This window comes from Cibotium barometz, chromosome 36 (assembly GCF_041138505.1).
Source record: "Cibotium barometz isolate CiBa-2024 chromosome 36, ASM4113850v1, whole genome shotgun sequence".
NCBI lineage: Eukaryota > Viridiplantae > Streptophyta > Polypodiopsida > Cyatheales > Cibotiaceae > Cibotium > Cibotium barometz.
In genome coordinates, this window is record NC_141081.1 from 5,552,049 (window position 1) to 5,561,990 (window position 9,942).

Genomic DNA, 9,942 nt, shown 5'->3' on the forward strand with positions numbered 1-9,942 from the left:
GGCCAACATGAGCATCAGGGTTTATGAGCAGTTTTTATACTAGTCGTGGACAAAGTAGAACTAGCCGATAGCATCTAATTTCCAAGCTCATCCGGAGGTGTTTGCTATCCTAAACCCTGCTGTCTAGAAATTTCAGAATGTGGGAATGTCACATGATGACGAAACAAGTCACCTAGGTCACCAAAAACTTGCTTGTGTGAAGAGGCAAGAGGCTGAACCAAATTTTCAGCAAATATGACATCTCTACTTATGATAATCTTGCGAGTAGAGAGGTCATAGGGTCTATAACCCTTACTCGCATGACTGTAGCCCACGAAAATGCAGTTCACGGCCTTATCATCCAGCTTGGTCCTTTTCTCGTGGGGTACATATGCATATTCCAAACTACCAAACACACGAAAGTGATCAACTTTGGGCTGCCACTCATACCAAGCCTCAAACGGTGTGATGGTCTTCAAGGCTTTCATGGGGCATCTGTTTAGTACATGAGTTGTGCATGAGATGGCCTCAAGCCAAAACTTCATAAAGCGTTTTCTCCCCGGACCTCCGTCCTCTACTTCGATTTGAAAGGGATAACCAAAGGAGCATGCTTCCCCGCTGTAGGCGGGGGAAGCGCTTCCCCGGGGCCCTCTCTCTCCGGCGGAGGGGCAGTTTGGCAACTCTTTACCTGTAATCATGCACCTGGCCATTTCCATCAAAGATATGTTCTCTCTCTGCTATACCATTTTGTTGTGGTGCATGATGTTTAATGCCTTTCCCCCTTGAAAGCATCGGACATATATTCACCTCCTCTATATGTTTAATGCCTTTCCCCCTTGAAAGCATTGGACATATATTCACCTCCTCTATATGTACCAAGAGAGTGCATTTTAAAACCCACAACATTTTCAACCATGGGCTGGAAGTACTGAAAATGCATAAACACCTCGGATTTCTCCTTCATTGGATACACCCATGTGAATCTTGAGTAGTCATCCTGGCATGCCCAAAGTGTGCATGCCAGAATTCAGATGCCTGGATAGAGGAAGTATCACTTGCAACTAAACATACATTATGTGCTTGCAAATCATAGGTATCCAGCCTATATAACCCATTGCATAATGTACTAGTAGAGACAATCTGAAACCCAGTGGAATGCCCAAGGGTCTTTGATGAGAAACTTCTCACCCTTAAACTCCACATGCAAACCTTACATAGCAATAGAAGCCACTGACACCAGGTTCTTCTTTATGCATGGCACATAAAGCACATATTTCATTTGATTTTGCTTGCCATTAGCAAGCACCAAAGGCACCTTGGCTATGCCTTTTACATGGTATGAAGAGTGATCTGCACATGAGACACTCCTCCCATTATCCAACAACCTGCATGGAGTTGATCACGTGCACAGCCGTGGATATGGCTAATCTCATATTTAATCCCTGATTTATGTAGCAATCGTAGAGTATATTTAGGGCACTAGCAAGCTCAGAAGCAGGTCCACAAGCATCACTCAGGCTCAACCTCTAAACCAACCCACACACAAGAGTGTTTGGCCATCGCTTTGCTATTCTAAAGCATCAGGAAGCTAACCCACACACAAGAGTGTTTGGCCATCGCTTTGCTATTCTAAAGCATCAGGAAGCTAGCCAACAGCATCAGAAGTGGGCATCATCAGGGCTGGCCGACATGAGCATCCAGGGTTTTTAGCATTTTTATACCACTCGTGGGCAAATATAACTGGCCAACAGCTACTCATCTAGCCAGCCTATGCAATATGGAGCCTATTTAAGGCAAGGCATCAGTCCTCTTTGGAAGTCCAAAGGCCATAGCAGTTGTAGAGTCACATACATCTTTTTGTACCATAGTAATATACTGAAAATACAGTTCATCTCTCTCTCTTCTCTCTCTATCTGTTCATTGCATCAAATGGATGTCGTAAGCTAATCTATAGCTCTCTATACCATTTCAATCCAAATAAAAATTTCAACATGTTTTAAAAAGCAGTACTCAGGGTGCAAGATTTTAAGTAAATCTAGAACTATATAGAAATAGAACAACCTCCAGATTTGGCAGCTGTGGCAGGCCACTTAAAGATGTCATCTGATTGCCCGCAAGATAAAGTTGCTGCAAACAGCAAGAAGGCAGTTAGAACTGAACGGACCATCATAAGCCCCTGTATTCACTCTTTGACAACAATGACACGGACTTAAGAGTGAGCTCATAATGACCACATATCCAACCAAGGTCTTACTTTACCTCAAGGCTTGGCTCAGTACAATCTTCAACTCCTTTTAACGGTACATCACATATATAACAAAATTTCCTAACCTGAAGAGCTCTGCAGCTTGCCAGAGGCTCCATGCCGAGTCCTTTGAATTCATTGAAACTGAGATCCAAAACCTGTGCCAAGACTTTCACTTATCCAAGCTGACTAATGTTTACATAGTAGGAAAGAAAGAGCAGCACAGATGGTGATCAGATTGTAAACAGAGAACCTTGCCTTTACACGCCTCAAGATTTCTATTCCAGCTAAGTGGGAAAGCTTGTTTTCCCTGAGGTACACAAACTGTAGAAACTATCATCAGGCATAAAGTGCCAATTTTCAATAAGCATACGACCAGCAAAGCCATCTGTTTTTCATGAACCTTTGGTGCATGCTTTGAGCAGAAAGAGACAGAATACTTCCTAAAATGTTACAAAGCATAAAAACCAAAGCTTACAAACATTGACAGCCTTACATCCATTCAGGATTCTAGCTTTTCTACATTCATCCATAGACCAAGGTTGTACAAACGTTAGTTTTCAGTACTTAGGGTATGTTTATGGTATGAGTATGCAGAATACATTCATCCATAGACCAAGGTTGTACAAACGTTAGTCTTCAGTACTTAGGGTATGTTTATGGTATGAGTATGCAGAATACTGAAAAAATATGGTACATCACGTAGGTTCAACTTTTTCAATATAAAAATATATATAGAATATGATTTAGTCAATATTAAATTGGAGCTAATTTCAAAGATTGGAGCTGATTTCCTGATTTTAATGAAAGAAAAGGTTTAAGATTAGTTTAGGAACTGGAGTTGGCCCAAGATTCATACCAACATTTGTGCCAAGACAACAATTTCTAGATTAGGAGAGAAATTGGGGCTTTGGGCTAGGGCAGATATTGGCACTAAAATTAGAAAGAAAATGCATGCATCTGACAGAAGCAAGCATAAAAAGCATTGAACCAGTGGAAGAAACGCATGATGCAGACCAAAGGTGATCTCTAATAACTTACTTCCCTTTTATTTGGTCAATATAGCTGCCTCTGATTGTGTGTATTGGGAAGGTGGTAATGCAATCATAGAAAGTTCATGAAATATCGACAAAGGTGGGTCCATACAAACCATGAAATATCGTCCAAGGTGGGTCCATGCAAACCAATACTCAATGTCACCTTGAGCATTTAAGAGGAAAATAAGGCCAGCCATGGTAGTCTTTATCTGCCCTCAACTGTCTCTCCCATGTGATTGATCCTCTGATTGTATGTAATCAACTGAAATTGTCACATGCACCAATGCACTGAGGTGCAATGTGACACACTGGCTCATCATCAGCGCTATACTTATACAGAAAATGGTATCTTTTAGGAACATTTATCGTACTATGACCCATTGTGAGCCCCAGTCCAAGACATGTCAAGCAAGAGCGAAGTAGGTCAGTCTCCCAACCTTAGGTGTCAGGGTCAGTCCCTTAACCCACTTGGAGAACTAGCATTTAGGTTACCTAAGGTTAGGACATGAGAAGTCACTAAAGCATGTAGAAGTATAGGTACATGGGCCAGCCCATTGGCCAGCAGCCCATGGGGCAGCCATAAGGCATTTACATGCCTTACATGTGATGCTATGCATCATAGGCAGCCCATACTTCTTGTCAGCCAGCCTTAGGGGCTGTAAACAATCATTTTCAGCAGTATATACCAGTCGGCCAGCATCAAGACATGCCAAATCAGCAAATATTCACACGTGTGAATATGCGCAAGCATTAAATGCTTATTTTCATCACTCATGAGCTTTTTCTACTGGCCAGCAGCAGCAGCATATATGCGCCAACCAGCAACATATGGCGTTATATAAGCAGCCCCTCATCCTTGGCATAAAATCATCTCATTATAAGACTCGTGTCTTTTGCATGCATAATTCTCAGCCAAGCACCTAGTGCTTCAGTTCCAAGGCATCTTGTTGTGCATTACACAGTCAAACCAATTGCATGTTACATTGGTATCAGAGTTTCTGGTTGTGACCCATCTTGACTAACTAAAGTGAGAGCAAGTCTATGAATGGTAAAACTGAGGTCAAGAAAAACCACCCAACCATTCACCATGTCAAGAGAAGAAGAAAGAAGCTTCAAAGAAGCCATCACTGCAGAAGAAAGTGTCCACGAAGACATAAGAAAAGAAGAAACACTTCCGCAAAACGCAAATATACTCCTCCAAGACCTAATGGAGCAAAACAGGTTACTCATGGTACAACTACAAGCAAAAGAAGCAGAAGAAAAAAAAAGGCAGTCTAAAGAGCAAACTAAAGAGCAGTTTACAGAGCAGGGTTCCCAAAACTTTCAGCACATGCTTCTTCTCATGAAGCAACAAAGAAGATGGGAACTTGATGACGCACGATAGATAGAGGAAGCCAAACGCAGGGAAGCTAAAGACCAACGCCAAGCAAAACGCGCGGCATTGGAGTATCAACATAAGCTCGAATGGGAAGCCATGTAACTCCAGCATCAGCAGTTGTTGCTAGCAACCCCACATGCCAATCGTATGGCAACCCTTCCCAAATTGGCACATGGTCCTAGTTCCTCATCCGCTATACATTGATGAGGTGGCTGACTTCATTACACGAGGAGGCGGAGATGGAGTTCATCTCAGTACAGGTACACTGATTGTACTTATTGCACACCCAGATTCAGCTTTTTAGTTCAGTACTTTTTCATTTTGTTGGGATGACAGAGGATACCCCACACAGGTACACTGATTTGTCTCATAGGCCGAGTTAGGTCTTTTGGAAGACGTTAATAAAATCTTTTTTTCTTTCTCTCTCTCTCTCTCTCTCTCTCTCTCTCTCTCTCTCTCTCTCTCTCTCTCTCTCCAGCTCTACCCCATGTGTATAAAGATAAAAGTAGATTGCTTCATGCTCACTAACATAAAGGTATAAAGAAGGTCTTGTTGTGCATTACACGATCAGAAATGATGCATCTAAGTTCATTGGACAATCTCTCCACACTGGTCCGAGGAGATGCTCAACCCAACAGCTTCATATAAAAGAGATCCTCCAAAGATACAGGAGTGCCCCTCCATAGGCAGTGGATGTGGAGAGCCTCTATATACTCATAGATGTCCATGATGCACTTTGATCCCCTCATATTGTATAATCATAGCATTGTACCATTGGCACTTACAGGGCTGTTTGTTTCTTTCAGCTCTAGTTGGGTTTTTATCATGTTTTTTTCCATGATTCTGTCACTTCAGGACACATTGTAACAGGGTCTCATAGACCCTTTGGTCTTTTGTACTCGTTAGCAGAACTCTCTCTCTCTCTCTCTCCCAAAAAAACACACATTAGCACATAGCTACTATCCCTCCCTCCCAGCACAGGAGGTCAGTTGATTTTTTCTGAAGCCCTCTTATGCTTAAAGAAGAAATGTAGTTCCTACAACTAATGTTGTTCAAATTTAATGTCAGATAGCCCTGAGATTTGCAACATGCAAAGCCCTTCAACAGAGGGCTGAAGAGCAATTGTAGCATACCTCTAACTTTGCTGTCAAAGTCACCAGATTGCAGTCCAGGCTTTTAACCTTTTGGCCTCGTAAATCCAGTCTCTACATCAGTAAGAGATTTCAATAAGAAAATTGACTGGTTCTGCTAGCTAAGGAGCTTGCATCCCTGTTTAAACACTGACAAGAAAAGATTATGCAAGCATAGATGTAACATGCATACCACTTCCTCTCTTGCTTTGACATCAACCGAAGGAAGAGCAATCAACCTCAGAGTAGGAGCTGACGTTTGAGTTCGTGGAGATGTGGTACTTGAAGTAGACGCTATATTTAGAGTTGCAGGCTTCAAAGAAAGCCTACTGTCTGATGTAGGAGGACTTCTATGCCTTGAGGATGGAAATTCCCTGGGAGATTTAGGAGGAGGTTTTCCAAACGAGGGTCCTCGCAGCGAAGACATAGGGGTAAGCCTTTCAAGTGATGTTGCACAGTGCTCTGATGACATTGAAACTGACCTAGACAAGGAAGCCCTTCTAGCATCGGAACATGACGAATTCTTTGTTCGATATGAGTTGGATGGAGGCAACTTTGAGCAAGTTGAAAAGGAGGCATTAGCATACACTCTGTTAAGATTTATGCCATCACCATTACTTGCTCGAGCACGAGGAAATGAAGAGGACATAAGAGATGAGACCTGGTGATGCTGATAATGTTGAGGGCTGTGTTTTTTAAGATGTGCAGATGAAAGGCTAGGGTTTGGAGAGCCAACAGCAATCATAGAAAGCATTAATTTCTTGTTTTTTGTAGCATCTTTTTCCTTTTCATTCTGCTCTATATACACAAGATGTTTATCCTCCCCACATTGAGTTGCAGTGGCCACAGGCTGTTGAAGCAGATGATCACCATTAGGAGCCATGCCAACTTCGAACTCTATGCCTTGATTGCCATTACCATACAATGCATCATCCTTGCATTTCACATCTCGATTGCTGCCATGAGCATTTGGCATATCATCCTTGCATTCCGCCATCTGTCGACCACCATTCGTATCCAATGCAGCATCTTTGCATTCCACATCTCCACCCCTTTGCCCATCAAACACATCATGATCCCATCCCACATCTCGACTACCGTAACCACCATTAAGCATATCATGAATGCATTCCACATGACAAGCCCCAAGGCCATCAAACACACCATTCTTGTATGCCACATATGGGCTGCGATGGTCATCAGCATTATTGCATTCCAACAAAACACTACCGCCATGGCCATGGCGCACATAACTAAGCTCTCCTCCTCCATTTTTATTCTGCTCAACTTGAGGAAAGGATGGGCAGTCCATGGGTTGAGCTCTCTGCAGTGCAGGAATGCGGGCAGGGAGCTTTTAAAAGCTGGGGATGAGAGGAGGGCAGAGGAGGGGAGGTGAAGTGTCGACGTTGTGACAAGGCAGGCCAGGAGCATGGGCGTGGGCTTAGAATTAGGCATGATGAGCAGGCAGCTCGCTGACGCCTTTCACGGGTGATTGAGAATGAAACCAGTCGCACGCCAGCAAAGTTGACGGGTCATCCGCAGCTTTTAACCAGCATTGGCGTCGCAGCCGAAACTCGAGCAAATGAAATGTTCTCGGCTTTCGTATCTGGGCTTTTTGGGTGAAAAAAAAAAAAGCAGCAAAATTCTAATTCTTTTTTTAAAAAAATCTGAAAACTTATTTAAAAATGATCCCCACCCTCTCTCCCCCCTTTTCATTTGAACAACAAGGGCCTTATTTGAAATAAAGTGGAACTTTGCATGGATTTTTCGCTACATCATGTCTGTCGAGTTATATCATATCAGAGCATAGCATCTTCTCTATACTATCTAAAGGAAGAGTTTCACAAAGCTTCCACGTGGCAAGAATTTGGAGGTTCAGGAAAAGAAGGAAGAGGTTTGATCTCAAAAGACGTGTGAAGCACGTACTACACACTTGTGATCTTATCGTTGGAGGACACTTAGCCTGTGCATTGTGCATGTACACATTATACCGCAATTTTTGCAATGCGCACATATATTATACCATAAATTTTGCATGCCTTAAAGTCGTTTCTTCATTACCACATGTGTGTTTGGTGGCCAATCTTGATATTATAGTTTACCACGTGTTTGGTGGCCAATCTTGATATTATAGTTTACAAAAAAATGCATACAATTCAATTTTAAACTTACTAGTATCCTACTAAATATAATATTAATTTGATATTATAGTTTACAAAAAAATGCATACAATTTAATTTTAAACTTACTAGTATCCTACTAAATATAATATTAAGAGCAAGAGTACAATAAACATGTCACTATTTAATCGCAAATTTTTATTTTTCTACACATAAAAGAAACTTTATAGACACACTATATAGTATTATATTGCATTACATATGCAAATATACTAATGTAACTTGTACAATGTTTATAGTATTTAATTGTGCAATTAATGTAATGTTACATCAAAACATTATATAGGTCATTAGATTTAAAATTTTAAACATGTGTGTGTGTGTGTGTGTGTGTGTGTGTGTGTGTAGGTAGAGAGAGGGAGAGAGAAACGCTAGTGGCTTTACTCGATGGGACAAAAGATAAAGCTCCTATTTCAAAAATTGTCAAAATCCTAAATGACTAAACACATTTCAAAAGGGTTGGGACTTCAGATTATTTCTATGTATTTACTATACATGTGTTGTTTCTTGAAAGTTTGATAGTGGCCTAGCATATTTGATTATGGCCCATCCTAAATGATAGCTTTACAACCCTTGCAAGAAATTTACAAGCTAGATCTTTGAAAACTATGTGAGGCAAAAATTTTGAGGTGCCATCTTAGCAAAGAAAGAAAATCGAGAGAGAGAGAGAGAGAGAGAGAGACTAGTGGCTTTATTCAATGGGACAAAAGATAAAGCTCCTATTTCAACAAATGTCAAAATCCTAAATGACTAAACACATTTCAAAAAGGTTGGGACTTCATATTATTGCTATGTATTTACTATACATGTGTTGTTTTTTGAAAGTTTGATAGTGGCCTAGCATATTTGATTATGGCCCCCATCCTAAATGACAGCTTTGCAACCCTTTGCAAGAAGTTTACAAGCTAGATCTTTGAAAACTATGTGAGGTAAAAATTTTGAGGTACCATCATAGCAAAGAAAGAAAACCTCTCTCTCTCTCTCTCTCTCTCTCTCTCTCTCTCTCTCTCTCTCTCTCTCTCTCTCTCTCTCTCGCTAACCTCCCTTTTGAAAAACAAAAAAAAAAAGAACTTCACTCAATGAATACATAGTTACAGTAAGCATGCAAATTTTTTAATCCCTTTTATTATTTGTGTTTGTCTTGAAAGTATCCTTGCATGTAAGTAGGTAATGCATGCACACTGATGCTACTTCTTCCACTACTTTCTTGTTGTCATTACTCTTGTCCATCTTTTCTCAAATCCTTGCTACAGACAGGCAATGCAATATAGACATCATCACTTTAGAAAATAATGTTTGTTGTTTTTGTGCCTTTGCAAATTTTTTAATCCCTTTTATTATTTGTGTTTGTCTTGAAAGTATCCTTGCATGTAAGTAGGTAATGCATGCACACTGATGCTACTTCTTCCACTACTTTCTTGTTGTCATTACTCTTGTCCATCTTTTCTCAAATCCTTGCTTACAGACAGGCAATGCAATATAGACATCATCACTTTAGAAAATAATGTTTGTTGTTTTTGTGCCTTAACAGGTGCTATATCAAGGGGCGAGAAAGATCTTTTATCTCTATGTAAAGAAAAAGTGTTCTACATGTGACGTATGTGATGCTAACTAGTGGGTAAGGAGTCTAATTAAGAGAAAAGAAAGTAAGATAATTCAGTCAACAAGTGATGCTAATGATGATGCTATGAGGCATGCTTTTGCAACTCTGTTGAACTCACCATAACAATAAGGTGAAAAGAGTATTCATTGATTTGTCGGTATGTTTTAAATCTCCCTTTGGAAAACTAATATGGTCTTTGATGGAGATTGATGAACAAATTGCTATGATAAGGCCTAAGCTTAAGCTTTAAATCACATCTATGTAGATTTTGGGAAATTTAGTGATTTTGAAAAGTTTGTTAGGTATAACAATCTTCTCATCCAAAAGAGCAATCCTTTTCTTAGAAAGCATCTTTCATAAATAATATTTTCCAAAGTGTTCCATTTTTTG

At 40.5% G+C, this 9,942-nt stretch overlaps 1 protein-coding gene across 7 annotated transcripts in view; it reads right to left on the reverse strand.

Moving 5' to 3' along the window:
- Nucleotides 1-7,208, reverse strand: part of LOC147617435 (187-kDa microtubule-associated protein AIR9-like) — a 101,866-nt gene extending 94,658 nt beyond the window's left edge. For 2 of the 7 annotated variants that reach the window (XM_086775692.1, XM_086775691.1), the window contains exons 1-5: nucleotides 5,963-7,208; nucleotides 5,773-5,844; nucleotides 2,483-2,548; nucleotides 2,311-2,382; nucleotides 2,041-2,106 (exon numbers count right to left, since the gene is read on the reverse strand). In XM_086775692.1, the coding sequence (XP_086631818.1) occupies nucleotides 2,041-2,106; nucleotides 2,311-2,382; nucleotides 2,483-2,548; nucleotides 5,773-5,844; nucleotides 5,963-7,081 (1,395 nt within the window). In that variant the 5' untranslated portion in view covers nucleotides 7,082-7,208. Of the gene's footprint in view, nucleotides 1-2,040; nucleotides 2,107-2,310; nucleotides 2,383-2,477; nucleotides 2,549-2,720; nucleotides 2,784-5,772; nucleotides 5,845-5,962 lie in introns of those variants that run through there. The other 5 variants (XM_086775697.1, XM_086775696.1, XM_086775695.1 and 2 more) reach the window with 3 other exon arrangements.
- Nucleotides 7,209-9,942: the final 2,734 nt, after the last annotated feature.